This window comes from Palaemon carinicauda, chromosome 1 (genome assembly GCF_036898095.1).
Source record: "Palaemon carinicauda isolate YSFRI2023 chromosome 1, ASM3689809v2, whole genome shotgun sequence".
Classification (NCBI taxonomy): domain Eukaryota; kingdom Metazoa; phylum Arthropoda; class Malacostraca; order Decapoda; family Palaemonidae; genus Palaemon; species Palaemon carinicauda.
Window position 1 is genome coordinate 16,414,886 of NC_090725.1, and position 26,965 is coordinate 16,441,850.

General features: G+C 46.6%; 1 protein-coding gene across 1 annotated transcript in view; it reads right to left on the minus strand.

The window, feature by feature from the left end:
* Nucleotides 1-26,965, minus strand: part of LOC137647107 (coiled-coil domain-containing protein 137) — an 83,275-nt gene that overhangs the window by 53,123 nt on the left and 3,187 nt on the right. The window contains exon 2 of the mRNA XM_068380342.1: nucleotides 1,274-1,471. Within this exon, the coding sequence (XP_068236443.1) occupies nucleotides 1,274-1,471 (198 nt within the window). The remainder of the gene's footprint in view (nucleotides 1-1,273; nucleotides 1,472-26,965) is intronic.

The window sequence follows — 26,965 nt, forward strand, 5'->3', positions numbered from 1 at the left end:
CCCCATTGGGTTACCCGATAAGTCACTCCGAGAAGTTCTTGTCGGCCACTGCTCATGCCGGCCCGCCAATGAACGAACGTTGGGCAAGCAACAGAAGTAGAGGCCAAACCTCTCTTGCTACCTTACCTTGCATGGGGATCCAGTGAGCCCCAAGGAAGGTAGTACTGAAGGAAAAACGACTTTTTAATAAGCTTTAGGTCAGTTGCTTTTAATCGTAAAATCAGTTAAAAGATTAGACGGAAGAGAAAAGACTGTCTTTCCTCTACCGACCTGAATTAAAAAGTGATGGTTGGTCGCTAGTGCTCGTGGGAGCGGGGAACTAGCCTACCCGGCTCCTCCCCCGCTAACTAGTGGTGGGTAATTATACCCTGTAAAAAAAAGCTTACCGGTTACTTTCAGCTTCACCAACATAAATACTCCACAATAAAGAGCGAAAGGTTTGTATGTTGGGCTGAAACAACTCAGCATTGTCAGGTGTATGAGGACAGAGAAGAATGTGGAAAAAATAGGCCAGACTATTTGGTGTATGTGAAGAGACTCAAGAAAAATTAGCATCTGGTTCTTCCAACTAGTTTCTCCCTAAATTGATCACCCTTTCCTACATTAAGGTTGCCAAACTTAATTCTATACATCTTCTTTCTCTTCTTGCGACATCACCTACTCTTCTGTTAAAATTTAGCACTACCAGTCTATCTTGTTTTAGCACATGCTTCTCCAAAAATAATTTTACAGTTCATCTCATTATTTGTCAACTCTAACGAGGATGTAATATTTGGCTTTCCACTCAACTTTCATAGGATAGCCTATATGGTGCCTATCCAAATTCTGAAACCAAGTGTTCATACCTTCCAATTCAAAACTCTGAGCCATCTCTAATATACACTCCTCCTCATTTCTAACTCCGAACAGACTGTCTCCCAGTATCTCCTCATATTCAACCCTTCTCTTCCCCATTCTGCCATTCATATGTCCTCCTATGATTAGCTTTTCCTCCTCTTTCATTGTTCTAATAGCTGCCTCAAACTCTTGCCTAAATAACTATTTTTCTTGTTCTTGGCAACCCCTCTCAGATTGCCCCTGCTAAACAATTGTCGTTAACTACCTCGCTTACAATTTCAACGGCCAGTCCAGCTCCGCAGAAGACATTTTGCATTTCAAAAAACAAAATGTTTGCACAGTAAGCACATAAAAACAAACTTTTGCTTGTTATATGATCTTATTATTGAAGAAATAATCATGATACTTAAAAATACAATACCATGACATACATTACCTTGCAGTGTCTATCGGGGGTAGAGTTTTATCCTTCTTTTTACTCTTCTTTGATTTCTTGACAATGCCTGTATCCTGTAACTTTTCTTCCTTTGGTTTTGAAGTCTTGCCTTTTTGAAAATCTACAATCATTTGCAATTTTCTTGGGATTTCCTGGGCTTCATCATTAACAGGTTTTCGATTGATTTTGTGCTTTATCCTGCAAAATACCAGGAGTCATATGAAAATTAATATAATTTAATTAAACATACTTGATACATTTTACATACTATGTGGATCTATAAATTGACATCATAACAAGAAAACTGGACAATCAAATAAAAAAGATATTCACATATTAGCTAATTGAAAATTGTACAGTATTTCATTAGCAAAACAGTTATTTTTTATTATCAACAAAACAAGATCATACTTTGCTATAGAAAAATGTACTGATTATATTCATACTCTAAAAGTATGAATGGGAAACAATCGAACAATAAGATTGTGATAAACTACTGAAGGAAAAATATTGTTCCCTTCCCCTTTCTCTCCTTTGCTCAAGAGTAGCCTAGACCAGCACAGATTAGATTTTTATGTTTGTTCCTATTAACCCTTTAACCTCAAATTAAGACGCAATAGGCCAGTTCTATTCTTCAGATGCCCCTCCTGATTCCTGAGCTTGAAACAGGTCACCCATTAACTTGATGTTCTTTGAAAAGTGGCAAATTTGAAAAATAATTTGTATTTTCTTAACTACTGTATACAAACCTGAGCTCTTTACTATACGAAAAGAATTACAGTCCAGTGAAGGCTGCAAATACAACAGTTAAACTTTAAACAAAGTGTAAAACCCCAGCAGGATTGAACTGCACCTGGGGCTTATTTGGGGTGGTGATGGTGGGAAGGTTTGAGTAAAGAACTCAGGTTTGTACAGTTAGGAAAAATAAAAACCATTTTTAAAATTTGTCATTTGTTCCTTCACTGACATAATCCATCGTTCTTTACTACTGTATAGGAGACTCATCCTTATGGGGAGGAAGTCCCCGTTCTAACTGGCTGGAAAACTAACCAGGGAATCTTAGGCTCTACACTGGATGCAACAGCCTGAGTTCCTACAGCTCATGAATCAAGAAATGGCTAATGGTAATCACAGCTCGTCCAAAGTAAAGGAAAGGAAAGATTTTAGCCATATTTCACCATGCTGGACTCAAAGTTAAACTGCATTTTCTAACGAAGTAACAAGTTTGCTTGGTTCATCACATTCCCCTGGTAAGAAATTTGGGGAACAGACCCAAGGATGTTTACACACCTTGTAGCTGGAAGCAGAATGAGTTTACCTATCTCAGATCAAGTCCAGCCAGTGAGAGTTATGATGCTTACTCCTAGAGAGAGGAAGACTGAAATGAAAAGGCCAGTCACTCTTTACTTTCATACCAGACTAAAATGTAACCTCAGCCCTTGATCTGCAGATACTGGTCATGTTAAGGAGCCAGGGAAGCTAAACCATTTGCTGAGCTACTACAACACGACCTTGAGTAAATGTGTCCATTGTCCTGTGAGTCACAGGAAAAATACCATTTGGGTCTACACCTCCATAAGCATTAAGGTCCATCAACAGAACTTTTTATTTCACAAGACCGAAAAGCTAAACTAGTTAGTTTAGCCTCAGGAAAACAGGAATGAGGAAGTTCGAGTTTCTCATTACTCTGCTTACTTTCAAACACATCAGCCAGTTGCCTTTTCTTTTGGACAATAAGTGACACAGCCATCTAGTTTAAGTAAAGGAGGAACTGTTGCATCTACACCAAAGAGTGCAGATTTAAGGGTAGTCCACTGCTCATGTTCCTGGGTTGTACCAGAAAGGGTTTCTTTTATGGTTAGACTGTATTCCTTTTCAGTTGAAGCATAAACTTTCTGAGCAAAAGCTCTAAGCTGAGTATATTTATTCCAGGCAAAATCTGATCTGTTACCCTTCCAAAGATGATAGGCCTCCTGTTTCTCCAAATAAGAACGTCTACAATCATCACTGAACAACGGTTTGTCCTTCACTCGGTACCTTAGCACACGAGAAGGGATACGCCTATCAATTATGTTGACTAGATTCTCATTCAAAGGGTCAACAGGATCAACACTACTATACAATTGTGACCAATTCAAGCCCAAAAGATCATGCAAAATCCCATTCCAGTCTGCTTGAGATTTAGTATAAATCTTACAAGAGTATGATACATCAGGGACAGGCTGCTCAGTCTTCACTACTAATGAAATCAAGGCATGATCAGATGTCCTGACTGGAGAACCAACCTTACTTGTTATAACGCCAGGGGAGTCAGTGTATACAAGGTCCAAGCAGTTTCCAGACCTGTGAGTAGCTTCACTTATGATTTGCTCACAGCCTGATTCAGAAGCAAAGTCTAAAGCTCTTAAGCCATGGCAATCGGTAGGAGAAACAGAACTTAACCACTCCCTATGGTGAGCATTGAAATCACCAACAAAGACAAAAGAGGCCTTTCTATCATCGTCTTGTACCTTAACCATAATGGTAAGAAGACAATCGAAGATAGAATCATCCATGTCTGGATTCCAGTAGATTGAACACAAATAGAAGTTGTTATGCCTACCACAAACTTTTATTACCTGAATCTCATGACATCCACATTCATAGCAGGACTTATGAGAAGCAGGATACTCAGTCCTAATATACACCACCATTCCCCTGGCCCTAAGGATGGCATCATATTTCAACATTATTGGCTTCTTAAAACCAGTTATAAGGAGCTCAGATAAGTGCCTCATATTAGAAATCAAAGTTTCTGAGCACAAAAGAATATCATACTGTCTGGACGCAACTATAAGGTCTCGAATATTTGCATGAAGACCACGAATATAGCAATACAGTAGACAACACTGACAAAATCTAGGACGTACTGGTCCCGGATTTTGCTCAATGTCCCTAGAGAGCATAAGAATTGATGGTAATAAAAAAGATATATCATACTTAACAATTAAATTAACAAGAATGATAATAAAAACAATACAATCTTTTTTAAGGGAATATAAATAAAGGAATATGATATCTGGTGTTCCTCAGGGTAGTGTTCTTGGCCCATTACTTTTCATACTACAGTATATACACGACATGTGGTTTGGCCTAGAAAACAAGTTCGTTCCATATGCAGATGATGCTACTCTCTTTGCATCAATTCCATCTCCTGAATGTAGATCTGGGGTTGCCAAATCCCTTAATAAAGATCTAGCTAAAATTCATGCATGGTGCAAATTATGAGGTACGAAGTTGAATTCTAACAAAACTCAAAGTATGATTGTAAGTAGGTCAAGGACTGTGGCTCCTCAACATCAAGATCTCAACATTGATAAAGTTTCTTTAACTCTGTATGACTACAATTTTAGGTGTGATTCTCGACAGAAAATTTACTTTTGAGAAACATCCCCTTCCATGGGCGATGCAATACAAGAGGCTATGAAGTTCACTGACTTTCTTTGCCAAGGCTGAAGCGAGCAGGAATGCTGTCTTCAAAGTGAGGTTTCGGTCAGTTGCACGGCGTAATGGTTTGTAGGGAAGTCCTTTTAAGAACCTCAAAATGCAAACCATGTTCCAAGGAGGAGGCCTAATCTCTGACTGAGGGCAAGTGATCTCATAACACCGTATGAGTAAAGAAAGCTCCAACGAAGAGGAAATGTCCCCTCCTTTCAGCTTTATGGCAAGGCTCAAGGCTGAGCAATAGCCTTTCACCGCCGAGACTGAAAGGAGCTTTTCCTCCTGAAGGTATACAAGGAACTCCGCTATTACTGGTATAGAAGCGTTGGGAGGAGAGATATTCCTTCCACAACACCAACCACAGAAGACTGTCCATTTTGCCTGATACACAGAAGCTGAGGACTTACACAAGTATCTGGACATTCTCTCCACAACTTGTCATGAAAAGCCCTTCTGAGAGAGGAGATGCTGGATTGTCTTCAGGTGTAAAGTCGAAGCGACTGGACAGTTCTGTGGAAGATGTTTGAGTGTGGTCGTATGAGTAGATTTGGTCATGGAGGGAGCTGTCTCGTAGGTCTACTAGTAGTTGCAGGAGGTGTGAAACCACTCTGCGTCATGCCAGAGCAGAGCTACAAGGGTCATCTTTAGGTTTTTGGATGCTCTGGTCTTGTTGAGCAGTCTTCTCATCAGACAGAACAGGGGAAAGGCGTACACGTCGACGTTGTCCCACCATTGTTGAAATGCCTCCCGCCATAGAGACTAAGGGTTCGGGACTGGAGAACAGTACAGCGTAAGCTTGCTGTTCAGAAATGTTGTGAACAGGGTTACAGTCGGGGAACCCTACAAGTTTGTATGAGTAAAGAAAGCTCCAATGAAGAAGAAATGTCCCCTCCTTTCAGCTTTAAGGCAAGGCTCAAGGCTGAGCAATAGCCTTTCACCGCCGAGACTGAAAGGAGCTTTTCCTCCTGAAGGTATACAAGGAACTCGCTATTACTGGTATAGAAGCATAGGGGAGGAGAGATATTCCTTCCACAACACCAACCAAAGAAGACTGTCCATTTTGCCTGTTACACAGAAGCTGAGGACTTACGCAAGTATCTGGACATTCTCTCTGCAACTTGTCATGAAACGCCCTTCTGAGAGAGATGCTGGATTGTCTTCAGGTGTAAAGTCGAAACGACTGGACAGTTCTGTGGAAGATGTTTGAGTAGATTTGGTCGTGGAGGGAGCTTCTCGTAGATCTACTAGTAGTTGCAGGAGGTGTGAAACCACTCTGCATGATGCCAGAGCAGAGCTACAAGGGTCATCTTTAGGTTTTTGGATGCTCTGGTCTTGTTGAGCAGTCTTCTCATCAGACAGAACGGGGGAAAGGCGTACACGTCGATGTTGTCCCACCATTGTTGAAATGCCTCCCGTCATAGAGACTGAGGGTCCGGGACTGGAGAACGGTACAGCGTAAGCTTGCTGTTCAGAAATGTTGTGAACAGGGCTACAGTCGGGGAACCCTATAAAATTAGGACTTTGTTGGCTATCAGAGGATTCAAAGACCATTTGGAGCCTACTATCTGAGTTGCTCTGGTCAGATTGTCCGCAAGCACATTCCTCTTGCCTGGAATGAAGCGAGCCGATAGAGACACCAAATTCTCTTCTGACCATCTGAGGATCTTTACTGAAAGATGGCATGGAGGCTGCGAAAAGGTACTGCCTTGTTTGTTTATGTAAGCCGCTACTGTGGTGTTGTCGCTCATCAACACCACAGTGACCTGCCAGCAACTGTTGGAACTGATGAAGAGCTAGGTATGCTGCTCTCACCTCCAGGAGATTTATGTTCTGGTACTTTTCTGACTCTGACCATAGGCCGGAGATTGTGTGGTGCAGCAAGTGGGCCCCCAACTTTCTTTTGATGTATCTGTAAAGAGCAACCCCCCTTCGTAGGGGGGTGCAGAAACCCCTAAAGTCGGCCATATCTGCAAAACATCTGCAAAGGAAAATGGCTCCCCGGCGGCTGAAGGTGAAGTTGCTCCTCTAGGGGAAGCACCTATACCCAGAGTACCCCCAAGGTTGCCAAGTAGTTAGACGTTCTGTGCTCCTGCTCAATCCTCCCTCGGAAGAGCACGAACGAGAAGGAGTCTTAGAAAGAGATATGGGGGTGGGAGAGGAAGAAGAATGCACTTTCTTTGCCCATGAGGTTCAAAGATCATGCTTAGCCTTCTTCTTCCTGCGCCGTCTAAATTTCTCTCATCAGGAGGCAGGCCACTCCCTACACAGGGCGAACCCTGCTCGCAAAGATTCTCTCTACACAAAGCGGACCGGTATCCATCGATGACATAAAGGTACCACACACAACACCCTCACGCCCAGGACAGATCCGCATGAAGGCGATCAGAAGAAGCAAGCCCATCTGAAAAGAGAGGGAACGATTATAATGTCCAACGACAGCCTTGGGAGGAGAGAGAGGAGACGTCCACTCCTTACCGAGCCAAAAAAAAAGTGACGTAGCTCACAGCTGTGAGAGTATATATAGAAGTGGTTGGGTAACCCCCAGCCATCCCTGGCCTACCCGCTCAAGTGGTTAGGCAGGGTTGCCACCTCAAACTTTTAGTCTAATGGCTACCTTCCAGCTTCGCCGAAAGAATGTCCACATAAATAACAAAAGGTTTGTTAGTATGGGAACAACACTATTTTCAAGTCCTCATATCAGAACTGGTTTAAACTATTTTGTGTTGTGAAATATGACAATTTGTCCTAAATTGTATTTTTCCTAGCTATACAAACCCGTAATAATTTAATATAGGAATTCGCTTCAGCGCAGCTGAAACAGCCGAAGAGAAAGAAAACCAGGCAGTTGTGCTGATCGGTTGGTTGGCACATGAGAGGGGTGGTAGATGCGGGCCTTTATGTTAAATGATTACGGGTTTGTATAGATAGGAAAAATACAATTTAGGACAAATTGTCATTTGTTCTGAAGCGATGTACAAACCTCGTAATCATTTAATATAGGAAGACTCACTGGTTGGTGGGAGGTCTGCCTTTGCTGCTTGTGAACAGTTAACTGCCCAGATATAGACCTGGTCTCGAATAGGAGCAGAGGACTAAATCCACCGACCCCTGTCTCTCGACCCGACATGATGATGGTGGGGTCTGAGAGACTGGGAGCCGGGTTGCGCAATGGATAAGAGCATCTCGCAACCTGAGAGCATGAATGTAAGAGAAACTTGACCCTAGGGTTGCAGTGACTGGATGAACCTCCATAACCAAAAGGCAAAGGGTTTATACATCCACCTTCTTCCCTGCCTCACAGAAGATGGGGGGAGACTACCTGTAAACAAACTCTAGCAATCTTACCTGGGAAGAATTGTCTTGATGTATGGGACTCCAAGGGAGGAGACAGAGAGAAAGGCCGAGCACATGCACACTGCTTTCACACTACCAAACATACCATAAAAATCAAGACAAGAGACTTTCCTGTCCCGAAGGAATTGGAGAGGTCAGACAATAGCTTGAGCCGCTACCACGGGGTCAAGAACAAAGGTGTCCAAGGACTTATGTGTAAACTCCCTCAAGTAAAAGGCCGTAAAGGTGGTCTAGCGTTTCCAAACGCCAGCCTTCAGCACCTGGCAATGCCCCTGATTTCGTGAGCTTTAACCCTCGCTGGTGCTTGGACTCTTGAGGAAGTCTCATACGCCTTGCGGATGGTTTCACGGACCCCGAAGGAAATCGTGTTCCTCGACACCTCCCTCTTGGCTCTGCCGGTGCTAACAAAGAGTCGTTGACATTCAGGTCTGAGATGCCGAGTTCGCTTCAGATAGCGCCAGACACACCTCACAGGACAGAGAAACCTCTCACCTGAACCGCCACCCACCACATCCGGTAAGGAAGGAATAGTGAAGGCCTCGAACCTGGGATCTTAGATCGCTGGGTTCTGAATCTTGGCCACGACCTCTGGCACAAAACTCAAGGAGATCTCCTTCCAACCCTCTGCGTGAGTGTCATTACAAGAGAGGCCATGTAACTCCTCAACTCTCTTAACCGATGCTAAGGCTAGCAGAAAAACAGTCTTAAGGGTCAAGTGCCTGTCTGAGGCACGGCTCAAGGGTTCGTACAGAGCACAAGAGACTGGAGAACTAGAGTGACATCCCACTGGGGAACTCGAAGTTCCCTCGGGGGACACGACTGTTCAAAGCTCTTATGAGCATAGAAATCTCGAGGACGTTGGAGATATCTATGCCCTTCAGAGGGAACACCATTGCAAGGGCAGACCTGTACCCTTTAATGGCAGAAACCAAAAGAGCTTATCTCTGCGAAGAAAGACTAGGAAGTCTGCGATCTGAGTCAGAGAGGCTCCCTCCAGAGAGATACCCCTTCAACTACACCAATCAGAGAAGACCGACCACTTCCCCTGGTAGACTGAGGACGAGGATCTTTTAAGGTACCCTTACATCTCTCTCGCAGTGAGTCGCGAAAAGACTCGCTTTCTGAGGGGATGCTGGATAGTCTCCACGCATGAAGTCTGAGCGACTGCACCGCCTGGTGGTACCTGCTCGACAAGGATTGCCGAAAGAGACTGGGCCAGTGTGGTAGCTCTCTCAATGCCTCAACCAGGAGTGACAACAGATCGGGAAACCACTCCATGTGTGGTCATAGCGGAGCAATGAGTCATCCGGAGTCCTGGGGATACTAGGACCCGGGACAGGACTGTGCGAAGCAAGCAAATGGGGGGGGGGAACGCGTAGCAATCCAGTCGATCTCAAGGATGTTGCAATGCGTTCTCGAACGCAGCCGCGTGATCTGATACTGGAGTGCAAAACACAGGAAGCTTGGCGTTGTGCCGTGTTGCGAATAGGTTGATGCATGGTTCTCCCCAGAGGTCGAGTGCTCGACTCGCTACCCAAGGGTGAAGAGACCATTCTGCCTCTATTACCTGGACTCTGCGACTTAGGGCATCTGCCAGAACATTTCTCTTGCCTGGAATGTACCAGGCTTACAAGGTTAAGTGTTGACTCTCTGCGCACAGAAACACCCGCCTCGTCAATTGCTGCAAGGGACTTGCTTGTTGACGTACACGACAACATACGTGTTGTCGCTCATCAGCACTACCGAGTGGTCTCTCAAACAGGCCTGGAAATGAATGAGTGCTCTCGAGACTGCCATCATTTCCAGCATGTTAATGTGCAAGTGTTTCTCCTCTTCCGACTACACACCTGAAACGACTAGGTCGCCCAGGTGTGCACTCCAACCTTCCGTGGACGTGTCTGTGAACAGACGGAACTGAGGTGGAGGAGGGTTTATAAGAAACCCTCTCATGAGGTTCTCCTCGCTTAGCCACCAAAGGAGATCCTCCCTTACCTCGCGTTCCATGAGAACCGGACGATGTAATGGTTGAGGACTGTGGTCAAAGGTAGCAACCAAACTGCCTAGTGTCTAAATGCCGACCACAACCCGACGTTCACTACACAACAAATATACAACGGTGGAATACCCAAAAACCTAAGTAACAGGTCAAGAGAACGGAGCTCTGGGCACAACCCTTTGATTTATACTGGGCAAGGGGACCCAGCTAGAATCTTGCTTTTTATCTTCCCTTTCATTTAACGTGCTGAATTAACAGGTAGCTTGACCCCTGATTCATTTCTGGGAAATCAGTAGAATTTCTGTTATCTATATTCTTTAGGTAAGATGGTTTTAAGCTCAAGAAAAAATGTTAGAACATTAGGTGAAAGGAAATATTGTTTGTACTGATAACTGGACACAGTGTGGGAAAATAAGTTTTAAATAACTTGACTAAAGAAAACAGTGGCTGAGGAAAGGACAATAGTATACGGTTGTGTGTGGACTACCGTAGACTGAATAAGTTGACTGTCTCTGATAAGTTCCCGATGCCTAACGTGGCCGACTCTGTATTTGGACTTCAAGGAGTCAAATACTTTACAACCCTTGACCTGGTTCGTGGATACTACCGCTGGCAGAGGACAGAAAGGAATACACGGCTTTCTCTACCGCCTTTGGAAACTGGCAGTTCAGACGCTTATCGTTTGGACTGAAAAATGCACCTGCTGTGTTTCAGAGAGAAATGCAGAGTATTCTCCAAGAGTTCCCGAAAGCCAAGGTGGTTGTCTACATTGATGACATCTTGATACTTGGGTCTTCTTTCGAGGAACACCTGAAACTGGTAGAACGAGTTTTGACTATATAATTTTTGGTGCCCAGACCCGGGAAACACCAACCTTTAGTAATGGCATCGTCATCCAGTAAACGCCGAAAGGCTAAAAAGAGCCTGAGCCGAGATGTAGAGAGTCTTGTCAGGATTGTCAGTGACCTGGCAACTCAGGTCAAGTCCCTGACACTTCAAGTGGCGGCCCTGAAGACCGTTGATCCGTCACCAACGTGCCACATTGCCACTGGGGTCACAACCACAGTGACCACCAGTGCTCCATCTACGTCCCCTGCTTGGCCAAATTACAATGGTCTAGCAATCCCAGTGACTGGAGCAGAGCCACTGATTGGAGGTCTCCAGCCCCCTCCAGGGTTCACACCGTTACTCACCCCTGTACCAGGCTTCTGGGAGTCTCCTGCTCTGGGTAGACCGGTTGTTTCGTCGCCTGTTCCGGCAACTAACTCCGTTAGTCCGCTGGAGACTGAAGCCAGTGGACTAGGGGAGCAGTTCCTGGACAACCCGGCCAAAGCCAGTAGGCCAGAGAAGGCTCCACCAGCTACCGCTGAGGCAGTTCTTGCCAAGACAGGAGCCATCCCAAAGCACAGGCGCCAGGCCAAGAACACCACCAGACCAGCCATACCCGACATGACCATGTCCCAGGAGTCAACCAGCGACGATTCTGGCAGCGAGACTTCTGGAGACACTTCCAGTTCCTGTCTGTTTCAGCTCAGCTGACACTGTCTCCACCGACCACGTCCAGTCCCTCCAGACAAAACGCAGTCTGTCTGATCTGCTTAAGGTCCTCGACTCCAGGAGGAACCCCAAGCCTGGTATCTTCCAGCTGGAAACTGGCCAGAGTTTTGCTCGATTTCTGAGGGATTTCGAGGCCTACTGTGCAAGTAAGTATACCGCAGGAAGCTCTGGTCGGTGGACTGTTGATCTCGAGAAATTTCTGAAGGGAGAAATCCATGAGGCGTTCTCGGCCATGGGGGGTCCCGAGATCTCATACCCAGCCATGAAGGGACGCCTCCTCGACTGGTGTCAAGAAGCCCGAGAGAGGCGTGATCCGGGTAGAAAGGCCCGGTTCAGTAGTGCCACCTGTGGCGAGGGCGAACTGCTGAAAATCTACGCCGTCCGGTTAGCCTCCCTGTACAAGTCGGCCTATCCTCGCCGTAGTTTGGACCGGAGGGAGCTTAGGCGGAAGCTCCTAAGAACTGTTCCGAGCAGAGCTGCGAGTTGGGTGGAACGGTCTCTGGCCACCATTAATGTCTCCGCTGGCCGTCAGGCCACTTGGCAGGATGTTTTACACCTGTTCAGTGTTCTCAACGAAGCCAGAAGGCAAAGGATTTGGCCATCAGTCGTGTGGGACAGTCATGGCACGGCTCGTATGCCGACAGAGTTGCCATGGCTGCTCCCAGCCGTACACCTGGACCTGACAGAGCGTATTTACGCACTCCTCCTCGACCTGTCCCCAAACCTGCACCTGTGGAAGTGCGCCTGCCACCATCGCGTACCCCGGATAGATCTCCTCAATTCCAGAGGAGGTAATGTGCATGGTGCCGAAAACCAGGGCACTTTATGGACGAGTGTCGCAGACACCTCAACCTGTGCCTACGCTGTGGCTCGGCAAACCATCATATTGCACAGTGTGGACGACAGGCGCCACTTATAAACAGATCACCTGTCCAGAACACAGCTAATGCCCGCAACCCTGAGAGGGAGACTACCTCTGTCCAGACTCCTTCAAGGTGGAGAGTAGTACCGGTGAATGCTACTCCGACCCCGTCGTCCTATTCTGGATCAACCAGTAGCCAGAAGACCCGAAGTGGGAGCGAGTCCAGTGCTCCTTCTCGGACTGTGGGGAAAAAGTAGAGGAGCAAGAAGGCAAAGCCCAGGAGGTCAAGAACTGAGGAGTATCATAGGGCTTTAAACACCAGACCTTCGATGTAGAAGATGGGGCTACATCGAAGGAGGGCGTGAGTGCTAGGGTGCGTACTCCTAGTATTCCGGTGGCAGCCTCGGAAATCTCGATTTCTAAAGTTACTCCTCAACCTGAAAAGGTCATTGCACCTCCAATGGCTCTTTCAGGATTGCCCAGTGATAACCTGTTCTCGACACGGTTCAGAGCTTCTCCAACTGACTCCTCCAGGGAGGAAGCAGGAACTGAGGCAGTATTGAAAACCCTTCGTAAGGTTAACCTGGCGCAGTTGGCTCCTGTACCACTCATGGTTGTCCCAGTGACCATGTCTGAGTTTCCATCGAGAGCGTTGGATGCTCTCATTGACTCCGGAGCTGAGGTCAACCTCCTGTCATCGAGAGTAGTACAGGATTACCAGCTGCAGATGGTACCCAACACCATTGGTCTGAAGGGTTTAGGGCAAACAGGGCCTAAGACCTTAGGTACTGTATTGTTGACCCCTATACTGCATGGAATGACATTCGCTCCGGGTGTGTTCCATGTAGTGCCTTCAGGGACTATGGCTGGTTACCAGTTCCTGAGAGCAAATGAGGTGATAGTTGACGGAGCCCGAAATCGGCTAAGCGTTGGCAGTACTCCCCAAGAGCCTCTTTGGGAGTATTATGTCGCGATACGTGGAGCCTGTTGTCAGCAAGTGCTTTGCGCACTTGAGGTTCACGCAGCCGATTCAATGAGGATTGACAGTATTGAGCCAGTACTTGTTCCAGTTACTGTTAAGTTTCCTAAGGGACTTGACACTTCTTTTAGGTGCCCTGCTTGTCCGACCAACTGTTGGCCGGAAATGTATTATGATGGCGACATCATAACCCCTGGTCTGTCAAGGAAAGTTACAGCAGTTCCTGGCATCCTCGAACTGAAAGATGGAAAAGACTCAGTTTTAATCAAGGGTTCATCTGAAGAAACTGCCAAGATCAAGAAGGGCGATCTCTTGGGGAAGGTGTTCACCATAGCAATGGTGAATGCTCCTCTATCCTGCCTGATAGCACAGGAGTGTGACCTGACTCCTGAACCGAGCGTATTGGAAAAGTTAGACAATCTGTCTATCTCCGACGAACTGGACTCTTCTCAGAAGGACCAGTTTTGTCAAATGCTTCGACGTCATCTTCCAGTCATCAGTACTGGTGATGATGATGTGGGAGAGTGCTCAAGCACACCAATACGCATACACCTGTATGATGAGACGCCCATTTGTCAGAGAGTTCTACGGTTTGCGAAGCCCGTCGCTGACGCCATCGAAGAACAGTGCAAGGAGTTGCATGAACTGGGTATTATTGAACCCAGCATATCTCCTTGGTCTTCACCCATTGTTCCAGTCCAAAAAAAGGACAATAGTATACGGTTGTGTGTGGACTACCATAGACTGAATAAGGTGACTATCTCTGATAAGTTCCCGATGCCTAACATGGCCGACTCTGTATTTGGACTTCAAGGAGTCAAATACTTTACAACCCTTGACCTGGTTCGTGGATACACAGCTATCTCTACTGCCTTTGGACACTGGCAGTTCAGACACTTATCGTTTGGACTGTAAAATGTACCTGCAGTGTTTCAGAGAGAAATGCAGAGTATTCTCCAAAAGTTCCCGAAAACCAAGGTGGTTGTCTACATTGTCGTCATCTTGATACTTGGGTCTTCTTTCGAGGAACACCTGAAACTGGTAGAACGAGTTTTGACAACATAATTACGAGAGGGAGAATTGGTGGCTGCCAACCACTGCTCCTGTAGACACCACTGAAGGGAGCGGAGATGGATCCGCCCAAAAGGAACGAGCTTCTCCAGCAAGGAGAGGTGACCAAGAAGAGCTTGCCACTGGAGGGCTGGAAGTTGTTCCTACGACAGGAACGGCTGTGCAACCTCTCTGAGTCTGCTGATCCATTCTTCCGAGGGAAGAATGCGAGCTGCTGCCGAGTCGATCAGCATTCACGGATAATTCACCTTCTGATTGGGAATGAGGTTCAACTTCTCGTAGTTCACCACGATCCCCAGATTGCGACAAACTGCCAGAAGCGAGTCTCGGTCCTGAATCAACTGCTCCTGCGAGGGAGTGAGAATCAGCCAGTCATCAAGGTACATCAGTAGGCGGATGCCCCTCGAGTGGGCCCAAGCAGCTACCGTCGTGAACACTCACATGAACACTTGACTTTGAACTGGTACACCGTGCCCTAGAAGGTGAATCGGAGGTACTTTCGAGACGACTGACGAACTGGTACTTGAAAGTACGCATCCTTCAAGTCTATCGAAAGCATGAAGTCATACTGCCTGATGGCTAACAGCACAGCGCGTACTGTCAGCATCTTGAACGGAGTTTGCTGAACAACCTTGTTCAATGGCGAAAGGTCAATGATCGGTCTCCAACCTCCTGTCGCCTTCTCGATAAGGAAGAGACGACAGTAAAACCCTGGTGACTGATCGTGCACGACTTTTAGCACATCCTTCTCCAACATTTCCTGGACTTCCGCCTTTAAGGCCAGAGCCTTCGGAGATGTTGGAGCGTACGTGAGGAACGCTATTGGAGTGGAGGATGGGGGGCCCGATGAAGCACGAATGGAAGCTTGTACCCTTCGCGAAGGGTCAACACTAACCATTCCTCGGCCCCGATGTGCTGCCAGATCCCCCAATGGCGCAATAGGCATTCCCTTACCTTCGGCAGCATACGTTTCCCTTTCCCTCGCTTGCCCCTGTTCTTTCCACGATGTGGAGGAGCTCCCGAGGGAGGCTGAAAGGTCTATTTGGGAGCAGAACCCTTCTGAACAAGAGGAGGTCTCGGCTGCACAGGAGCACGACTAGCGGTACCCTTCTATTTCCCGTGGGCTTGGCATGACTCGTCCTGGCCGCAGACGGTTTCGCGGGACCAGGTCCCTTGAATCTCGCAGCCTGCGCCTGGTGGATAATGGAGTCCTTCGAGTCGAAGCGCCATTTATCCCGCACGGCCCGAACTTCCTCTGGTGGAAAGAGAGAAGTTGCAGCTCTAATAGGAGCGTTCCTGAATGCCAGGGCCTCTCCTGAACCAATCTGTATCTCCAAACGAGCGGCTACTGCCTCGCGCTTTTTGAGGATCAGATTGACATACTGGGTAGCAAGCTGGTCCAAGAGAAAGGCAACAGCTTTCCCACCAGACAAAGCTAGGTTCCTGAATTGCTCCATGTGTTCAGGGGTAGCGAGCTTGGTGACCTGCGCGAACACTGTGGCTGTACCACACCAGTGGTCGAGCCACGAAGCAGCCTGGAGAACAGCTACAGAGATGGACTCCATAGTTGAAATCTCAGAGACTGAGGAGACACTGAGATTTCAAAATCTCGACCGAGGAACCCCAAGCAAGCGCTCCGACCACGGGGTCGAGAGGGAGAGGAAAAGGCACAGAAGACTCTGTGACACAGTACCTCTTCTGTCGCTGGAGTGGTTGAGGGAGAAGCTTGTTCGAACCTTGGCTCCTAAGCGAGTCACCAGGTCCTGTAATCTGGTCACTCACTCGGTCCAATGCTCGATCAGGGTAGCGTGACAGGCCGTGAACTACCTTCGGGAGCTCTCCATAGGATCTCCAAGGCTGTACACTTATCCTCAGATGCTAACGCAGGAGGAGCCCTGAGGCCATTAATCTCACGCATGAGGTTAATGACCTCTAGGAACGGCGACTCCACCTCGGGATCTTCCATCTCCACGGCAGGTGAAGGTTGTAGAGGTGGCTCATCCCTCGGTCCCGCTACATTCAGAGGTGTAGGGGAAGCGACATGCTGCACGGATGATGACATTCCCCATGAATATGCTCGCTCTAGTCCTAAGACCGAACCAGGTGTGTATTCAGGAGTCGAGGAAGGACCCTAGCAGGGTTCATCCCTGATGGAATGCATCGAGGTTTCCCATGCGACCGAGTGCGTGACTGGTCGCTGCGAGCCCCAAGAAGCTCTTGAAGGAGCTCGAGCGCGAGCGGGGTCACTGAGAACTGCAGCGCTCACACCAGGAGGTGTAGACAGGTTAGTCGTGCGAGTGGTGTGCACAGCCTCACCTGTTACACAGCCAGAAAGCATGGGGGTTGGCTGCACCTAGCATGGCTGGTATGCGCGAGAGCTAGCTTGGTTGTGCACGACTGGCCCCCATGTTGCGGGCTGAGCCGCGAGGTGGCTCCATGCCGGGCCCGAGTCGCGCAGGTCGAGTGCGCGGCTGTCTGGGCCTGTTCCCTGCTCACGCAACACACGAGCCGCAGAGTCGGTCCACGTGGCTACCCCCGTGGAGATAGTCGAGCGTACCGCGGATTCTTCACGAGACCACATTTGCAATTTCTCGTGCCAAAGCCGGGACTCTCATTACCCCCACTCAAGAGCGGTTCATCTAGAGTCTGTACAGCAGTTCGGGGGCCCGAGGACCACGTCACCGTGCTCTGGGAGACGATACCTACGCCCTCGAGCGAGGTTGTCGTGCATGGAGGCCTTGTGCGAGATTCGCCGTGAACAATCCTGCGAGCGAGGGGACACGGGAATCTCTCGCGTCACCCTCATCCTCCAGAGGAGAAGAGGTGTCTCGGGGCGCCATGTCCCTTCCACTGCGACTGGCCTTCCTGGCCCTCTTCAATTTCCTCTTCTTTCCCTTCCTCTTTCTCCTTGGGGGAGAAGTGACAGAGTCGTAAGATGAAGACGAAGAGGAGGAGAGAGAGGAGGAGGAACTAAGAGAAGAATACCGCCCACGCTTCCTCTTCTTGTGCCCTCTCCGAGGTACTAGAGCGGTGGTCGAGGCAACAGCAGACGACACTGGACGAGGATGAACAAATGTATCTTCAGCTAAAATCAAAGTAGAGGGTGCACTGAATCTCTGCTTCGAAGCCGTAGGAGATACTTGAGCCATGTCCGTAGGAAGAGCCGTGGTCGGTGAACGTGCTGAACCTGAAAAACATCTTGTATCAGCAGGAGTTTTAGCAGATTTTAAATTTAAATGACTTGCGGGCGAAGCTGTAAAGGGTTTGCCAGCAGTCGTTAACGAAATCTCAGTGTATAAAACATTGCCCTCCCTTGTTTTAACAGGGAGTCCTGCAGTTATTTTACCCTTGGAAAAAGTTTGTATTTTTCCAGGAACAAATGGTTTATCAGGTACATGGTCAACAACAAGGGCATCAGGGAACATGGGAGTCGATAAAGTTACAAAATCAGTTACATTCATGCGTTCATCAACAATCAGATCATTCAAATGACGTTGTTCAAGCTCGTCCGCTAGAGTTAAACGGCATTCTAACAAATTCAAGTCAGGCTTACCTGATAATCCGAGAGACACCCAAAGTTCCCCCATCTTACCAGGTAACGTGTCGTCTTCGGTATCAGATGGTCTAACAATCTGTCGGGTGTCCCTCCAGATCGCCAAAGTAGCGGGAGTGCTAAGGTCACCCGCTCCCCCGGCGAAACCCAAGAAATTCGCGACAGGCTGTGAATCCGAGCTTCCCAAAATCATACTCACACCCTCCTCAGACTCGGAGAGGGCGTGAATAGACTTCGCTGTGGCAGTCTCTTGAGACGACACATTTACCACCCGGCCCCCCTTCTTCCTCTTCTAGAGAGGCAAGCTCTCCGAAGAAAGAAGAAGCTTTAGGGGTCCGGCAATATTAGCGTCGATTCTCGAAAGCTTGCCACTGCAAGGGCAGCCAGGATTCACACTCACGGCAAGGAGAACCTTGAGAGCAAGGTTTTCCCTTGCATGTTGGACAGAGCGTGTGGTGGTCTACAGAAGGTGACAAAAGCCACCTACTGCAGCACCCGCCACGGCCTGCACAACATTGCATCTTACAAGTAACTTGCTCCTCCATAACAATCCCACAATCACTAGTACACAAGCACAAGAGAAGGCAAAGGGCTGCAGCATAGAGAGCAGAGTGTAGCACAACCATCCACATTGAGCCGATACGAGTGAATGAGGAAAGTGGGATGGCAGGGGGGGGGCTAAGCTCCGCCCCATACCGCCAGCCAACCAATCAGCACAACTGCCTGGTTTTCTTTCTCTTCGGGTGTTTCAGCTGCGCTGAAGCGAATTTCTATGTTAAATGATTACGAGGTTTGTATATCGCGTCGGAACAACTAATTTATATTTGTTGGCTGTTTTATGCCGACCATGCCAACATTTACTGCCCTGATTATGGTAACAAGATCTCTTTACTAAAATCACCTTAGACATAGGATTATTATCATACTAGGTAAGCTACAACCCTAGTCAGAAAAGCAAAATGCTATAAGCCCAAGGGCTCCGACAAGTTAAATAGCCCAGTAAGGAAAGGAAACAGATAGATCAGGGTGCCTGAATGTACTATACCCTTAAGCAAGATAATTTTAACTCAAGAGAGTGGGAAACCATGATACAGAGGCTATGGCACTACCCAAGACTAGAGGACAATTGAGTTAGAAGTGTCCCTTTCTTAGAAGAGCTGCTTACCATAGCTAAAGAGGCTCTTCTACCGTTATCAAATAGAAAGTAACCACTGAATAACTACAGTACAGTAGTTAAACCCTAGAGTGAAGAAGAATCTTTTGGTTATCTTAGTGTATGAAGAAAGAGGAGAATGTGTAAATAAGCCAGACTACTCGGTGTATGTGTAGGCAAATGAAAAAGCAAGGCATCAATAGGCATTATAATATTATGCATATGCATCTCAACACAAATTTATGGAACATTTTCAATTTCATAACACTTCTCAGCGTGTCATTCAATTTCTAATAATTAACACGGTGGCAACTTGACCATACATACACTAAGTTATCTCACTTAAAGACTGGAATGGTTATGATATGGAATACTGTAGTTTTAAATGCAGAATTTGACAGATTTTAGACTAATCTAGAACTGTAAGCTAATACCATTTATACATAATAGCCAAAAGAAAGCAAGAATTATTTTAGCATACCCTACAGGCAGTTTACATATCCAAATTATCAAAACACAAAATCTAACCCATTCTTAAAGGTAAAATTATAGAACAGTGCAATAAATGGTTTGTAGAAAATAAAACAGTTTGTTAATGAATTTTGAACATTTTTTATAATGATTTCTTGGGGAAATAAAATCCATAGTTATTTAGTCATGGTGAGTCGACTACCATAAATAAAAAACCATGTCTTTGTGCTAGGTATCGTCATCAATTATATTCAAAACACCTAATTGTATGATATTCAAATTAACTTTTTTACATTTTGTTGTTTCTGATAGTCATCATCATAAAAAGTGTCATCGTAATAAAAGAAAACAGTTCCTGTAATCAAAACTGACTAATAGTAATGAAACACGGTCAAAACACTGGAGCTTTTGTTTGCCAGGACTTTCAGATATAAAGAAAACGTGATTTTCCACACCATTTCTACGGTGCCATTCATTGCAGTGTTCATCTTATTATAAACATCTCTTTACTTAGGTGAGCTAGTGATTTATTGGTTTTTGCTCTGCCCTAGCTCACTTCATTCGCGAATAAACATTATCTCATTACTCCTGTTCTTTCAAGCGAAACATGTTTCACTACGATCATTAGCCCTGTGGGCAGGTTAGTATTTCAGTAACAAAGATGTGAATACACACTTAACAAAAGGGGGAGAGTTGTAGCTTCGGCTCCAGCTTCTGTTCGAACATGGATTGGCTTCCATTTTTCATTATCAGAATAAATATATCAAGCAGATTTCTACCCTAATCTTTCATTATTAATATGTTCAATAAAACAAGTGCTGCAATTACATTACATATATACTAATATTAAAAACAAATAACCACGAAGTTTAGAACATAAAACATTTGACCCAATATTCTGTTCGATCAAGTAACTTACTACAGAATCACAACCTATCAGTTCTATTCTGAACTGGTGGGTGGAAGGTGGCTCATGTGGCCTGTGCTAAGATGAATTAAGGAGCAAATTGGGAACTTTATATTAACATCTGTAACTTCGTTAATAGAGGTTTTTTCCAGCAGTATATGTACAGTATATGGGATTCCAAATAGTGTATTTACAAAGATCTATTTAATTACAGCATGTGAGTTCCAATGTCCTAACTAATATTGCACTGTTCTATGATGAAACCGGGGAGCCTTTGTACATCAGCGGCCAGTTACTCCAGCGTGCATAAAAAGTGGACATCAACTAACCTAAACTTCCCCCCCCCCCTTACCTAGCCTACAAGCCATATCCATACCTAGTTACCTAACGGGGGGGGGGGGGGGGCTAACACCTGCCTGCAGCCCCGCTTACACTGGCGTATTCTTTAAGTCAGCCGTCATCATACGTACAGGTGGCCGCTATCGTACATAAACCCCAGGAACGGTATCTGTAATACGATGAACACTGCTACGAGCGACCCCATAGATAATGGGATGGAAAGTCCCATTTTCTATGCCTCAGAAAGCCCTAGCAAACAAAGGCTCCAATGTTTAGACCATGTTTGATTACTATAACTTGTAATCGGCTTAGATTTCAGTAACTTATTTTACTATGACAGATTTTTTATGACGATAACTAGCGGAAACAACAAAGTTTAATAAAGTTAATTTAAATAACATACAATTAGATTGGCATACAGTATATTTTAAGGTGTTTCGAACGTAATTGATGACGATGTCTTAAGCAAAGCTATAGCTTTCACTTATAGAGTCCTTTCAATACACGTCATCAAACTTCCGGTCCGCCATCTTGGAGGGCAAACAAAGACGCGTTCAGTGAATAGCTATGGTTGAACTGTTGAATATTTAGCCATTTCATCACATTCACATTCACACAATGCCCAGTTTTTGCGCTATTGCTGGCTGTGGGAATCGAGGACGAAGAGATGACAAGAGTTTCTACCGCATACCGGCAGTTATTCAGAATCAGGACAAAGTTACAGAGGAATTATCCAAGTGCAGACGTGACTTGTGGTTGACCAGAATATCACGGGCTGATCTACGTGAATCCTCACTACCCTACGCACGTATTTATTCTGATCATTTCATATCAGGTCAGTCTCGGCTAGGCCCTAAAAGTATCATTATTCCTGTGTAAACATGCTATATCCGATCGCATAGGTGACTTGACAAGTATCATCGTCAGCTCAGTGTGTAGTGTGTGAGGGGGAGAGGGCATCTCAATTTTTAAACATCAAAGGGGCATCTCAGATTTTCAAAAAAAAATTAAAAGCGCCCATATTGGCTATATTAACAAAGGCTACTTACCTAGGTCTCTATTTCGTCAAGGTGCTCATGCCTATATATAATTACGTGTATATTTATATTTATTTTAATATGTTATTTTTATTAGTAAAATAAATTTTTGAATATACTTACCCGATAATCATGTAGCTGTCAACTCCGTTGCCCGACAGAATTCTATGGAGGGATACGCCAGCTATCACAATACTAGAAGGGGGTGTACTTACCAGCGCCACCTGTGGCCAGGTACTCAAGTACTTCTTGTTGACACCTCCTCAATTATTCCTCGGTCCACTGGTTCTCTCTGGGGAGGAAGGGAGGGTCGATTAAATCATGATTATCGGGTAAGTATATTCAAAAATTTATTTTACTAATAAAAATAACATTTTTCAATATTACACTTACCCGATAATCATGTAGCTGATTCACACCCAGGGAGGTGGGTGAAAACCAGTGTACAAGATTAAAGGATAGCTAAGTATCCCATATTTCATATAACAGTTATCTCAAATAACAATGAAATAATAAGTACCTGGTAAGGAAGTCGAATAGAACCGTTACTCTGCCTCTTTTTTAAAGTTCGTCTTCCTTACTGAGCGCAGCGTTCCTCTTGGAGGCTGAATCAACCCAAAGGTGCCAAAGTACACGGGGTTGCAACCCCTACTAAAGGACCTCTACCAAACCTTTAACCCAGGCGCTTCTCAAGAATGAATAGACCACCCGCCAAATCAAAAGGATGCGGAAGGCTTCTTAGCCTACCGTAACAACCATAAAAACAACAATAAAAGCATTCAAGAGAAAGGTTAAAAAAGGTTATGGGATTAAGGGAATGTAGTGGCTGAGCCCTCACCTACTACTGCACTCGCTGCTACGAATGGTCCCAGGGTGTAGCAGTTCTCGTAAAGAGACTGGACATCTTTCAGATAAAATGATGCAAACACTGACTTGCTCCTCCAATAGGTTGCATCCATTATGCTCTGCAGAGAACGGTTTTTATTAAAGGCCATCGAAGTAGCTACGGCTCTTACTTCGTGGGTCCTTACCTTCAGCAATGCAAGGTCTTCCTCCTTTAAGTGAGAATGTGCTTCTCTGATCAGAAGCCTTATATAATACGAAAGCCCATTCTTGGACATGGGCCTCGAAGGTTTCTTGATGGCACACCATAAAGCTTCTGACTGTCCTCGAATAGGTTTAGACCTCTTAAGATAAAATTTGAGAGCTCTGACAGGGCAAAGAACTCTCTCTAGTTCGTTACCTACCATGTTGGAGAGGCTAGGTATTTCAAACGATCTAGGCCAAGGACGTGAAGGAAGCTCGTTCTTTGCTAGGAATCCAAGCTGAAAAGAACATGTTGCAGATTCGGTTGTGAAACCAATGTTCTTGCTGAAGGCATGAACCTCACTGACTCTCTTAGCTGTTGCAAGGCAGACGAGAAAAAGAGTCTTGAGGGTAAGGTCCTTGAAGGAAGCTGACTGGAGAGGTTCGAACCTAGATGACATAAGGAACCTTAAGACTACGTCTAGATTCCAGCCTGGAGTGGAAAGACGACGTTCTTTAGACGTCTCAAAAGACTTAAGAATGTCTTGAAGGTCCTTGTTGGAAGACAGGTCCAAACCTCTGTGGCGGAGAACTGAAGCCAACATACTCCTATATCCTTTAATCGTAGGTGCTGAAAGGGATCTCTCATTCCTAAGATGTAGAAGGAAGTCAGCTATTTGGGTCACAGAGGTATTGGTAGAGGATATTGAATTGGCTCTACACCAGCTGCGGAAGACCTCCCACTTAGACTGGTAGACTCTACGAGTGGAAACCCTTCTTGCTCTGGCAATCGCACTGGCTGCCTCCTTCGAAAAGCCTCTAGCTCTAGCGAATCTTTCGACAGTCTGAAGGCAGTCAGCCGAAGAGCGTGGAGGTTTGGGTGCAACCTGTCTACGTGAGGTTGACGTAGAAGGTCCACTCTTAGAGGTAGAGTCCTGGGGAAGTCGACTAGCCATTGAAGTACCTCTGTGAACCATTCTCTTGCAGGCCAAAGGGGAGCAACCAGCGTCAGCCGTGTCCCTTCGTGCGAGACGAATTTCTGCAGAACTTTGTTTATTATCTTGAACGGTGGGAATGCGTACAGGTCGAGATGGGACCAGTTCAGTAGAAAAGCATCCACATGAACTGCTGCAGGGTCTGGAACAGGGGAACAGTACAGCGGAAGTCTCTTGGTTATGGAGGTGGCAAACAGATCTATGGTAGGTTGACCCCACAAGGTCCAAAGTCTGTTGCACACACTCTTGTGGAGGGTCCATTCCGTGGGAATGACCTGATTCCTTCTGCTTAGGCGATCTGCTGAGACGTTCATATCGCCCTGAATGAACCTCGTGACCAGAGTGAGGTTTAGACCTCTTGACCAAATGAGGAGGTCCCTTGCGATCTCGTATAGGCTCCTCGAATGGGTCCCTCCTTGCTTGGAGATGTAAGCCAAGGCTGTGGTATTGTCTGAGTTCACCTCCACCACTTTGCCTAGCAGGAGGGACTTGAAGTTCAACAGGGCTAGATGAACTGCTAGCAGCTCCTTGCAGTTGATGTGGAGTAATCCTTGTTCCTCGTTCCACGTTCCCGAGCATTCCCGTCCGTCCAAGGTTGCACCCCAGCCCGAGTCCGATGCATCTGAGAAGAGATGAAGATTGGGGGTCTGAATGGCCAACGATAGACCCTCCCTGAGAAGGAGGTAGTGCTTCCACCACAGGAGAGTGGTCTTCATCTCTTGGTTGATAGGGATAGAGACTGCTTCGAGAGTCGAACCCTTGTCCCAATGAGCTGCAAGATGGAATTGAAGAGGGCGGAGGTGGAGTCTCCCTAGCTCGACAAACAGGGCCAGTGATGAGAGGGTCCCTGTGAGACTCATCCACTGTCTCACTGAGCAACTGCTCCTCTTCAGCATGCTCATGATGCACTCTAGGGCTTGGCTTATCCTGGGGGCCGATGGAAAAGCCCGAAAATCCTGACTCCGAATCTCCATTCCCAGGTACACAATGGATTGGGAGGGAATGAGTTGAGACTTCTCTATGTTGACTAATAGACCTAGGTCTCTGATTAAGTCTAAAGTCCAATTGAGATTCTCCAGACAACGACGACTCGTGGAGGCTCTCAACAGCCAGTCGTCTAAGTAGAGGGAGGCTCTGATGTTCGACAAGTGTAGGAATTTTGCTATATTCCTCATCAGATGAGTAAAGACCATAGGAGCTGTGCTTAGGCCAAAACACAGGGCTTGGAATTGGTAGACAACCTTTCCGAAAACGAATCTCAGGAAAGGTTGGGAGTCTGGATGAATAGGAACGTGAAAGTATGCATCTTTCAAGTCCAACGAGACCATCCAGTCCTCCTGTCTGACCGCTGCTAAGACCGACTTCGTCGTCTCCATCGTGAACGTCTGCTTGGTGACATACGCGTTGAGCGCGCTGACGTCCAGCACCGGTCTCCAACCTCCTGTCTTCTTGGCCACAAGAAAGAGACGGTTGTAGAAGCCCGGGGATTGATGGTTCCGGACTATAACCACTGCCTTCTTCTGCACAAGTAGCGACACCTCCTGGTGCAATGCTCGCCTCTTGTCCTCTTCTTTGTAGTTGGGAGAGAGGTTGATGGTTGATGTGGTCAGAGGTGGTTTGAGGCAGAATGGAATCCTGTAACCGTTCCTCAGCCAACTGACAGACTGGGCGTCTGCACCTCTCTTCTCCCAGGCTCGCCAGAAGATCTTGAGCCTGGCTCCTACTGCTGTCTGGAGTTGCGGAGAGTCAGTGTTTACCTTTAGATGTCCTGGAGCCTTTCCTGGACTTGCTCCTGAAAGAGTCTGGACGGGAGCTTCCTCGGCTGGGGGCTCTACCACGAAAGGGCGGTATGAACCTCGTTGCAGGGGTATCAGCCACTGGTGAGCGATAAGTCTTGGGGACTGAGGTAGTAACCTTAGACTTACGAGCCGATGAGGCTACTAGATCGTGTGTGTCCTTTTGTATCAGGGCAGCAGACAAGTCCTTAACCAGCTCTTCAGGGAAGAGGAACTTCGAGAGCGGAGCAAAAAGGAGTTGTGACCTTTGGCAAGGTGTAATGCTGGAGGAAAGGAAGGTACACAGCTGTTCCCTTTTCTTCAAAACCCCTGATACAAACATCGACGCAAGCTCACCAGATCCATCCCTAATGGCCTTATCCATGCAGGACATTAATAGCATGGCAGAATCCTTGTCCGCAGGAGAGGTCTTCTTGCTGAGGGCCCCCAGGCACCAGTCAAGAAAGTTGAACATCTCAAATGCTCTAAACAGTCCTTTCAGTAAGTGATCAAGGTCTGAGAAGGTCCAGCAAACCTTAGAACGCCTCATAGCAGTTCTCCGAGGCGAGTCCACCAGACTTGAGAAGTCAGCCTGGGCAGAGGCAGGTACTCCCAAGCCTGGTGCTTCTCCTGTGGCATACCAAACGCTCGCTTTCGAAGTGAGCTTGGTCGGCGGGAACATGAAAGAAGTCTTGCCTAGGTGTTGCTTAGACTGCAGCCACTCCCCTAAGATCCTTAATGCTCTCTTAGAGGACCTTGCTAGGACTAGCTTAGTATATGAGGACTTAGCTTGTTGTATGCCCAGCGAAAACTCAGATGGCGGAGAGCGGGGAATAGCAGAGACAAAGTGGTCTGGGTAAACCTCCCTAAGCAGAACCAAGACCTTACGAAAGTCAATAGACTGTGGAGAAGGCTTGGATTCATCCACGTCTGATGAGGGATCCAGGTGTGCCTCCTCATCATCAGACGCCTCATCACCAGAGTGCAGCGAAGGTATCGGACAAGAATGCTGAACAGCAGAGTCCGAACGAGTAGGAACAACAGTATTGGTTTCCTCTTCAAGTAACTGTTGAGGGAGAACCTGAGGCTCAGACTGCAAAGGCTGAATAGCAGACGAAGCAGAAGGAAGGCGCATGG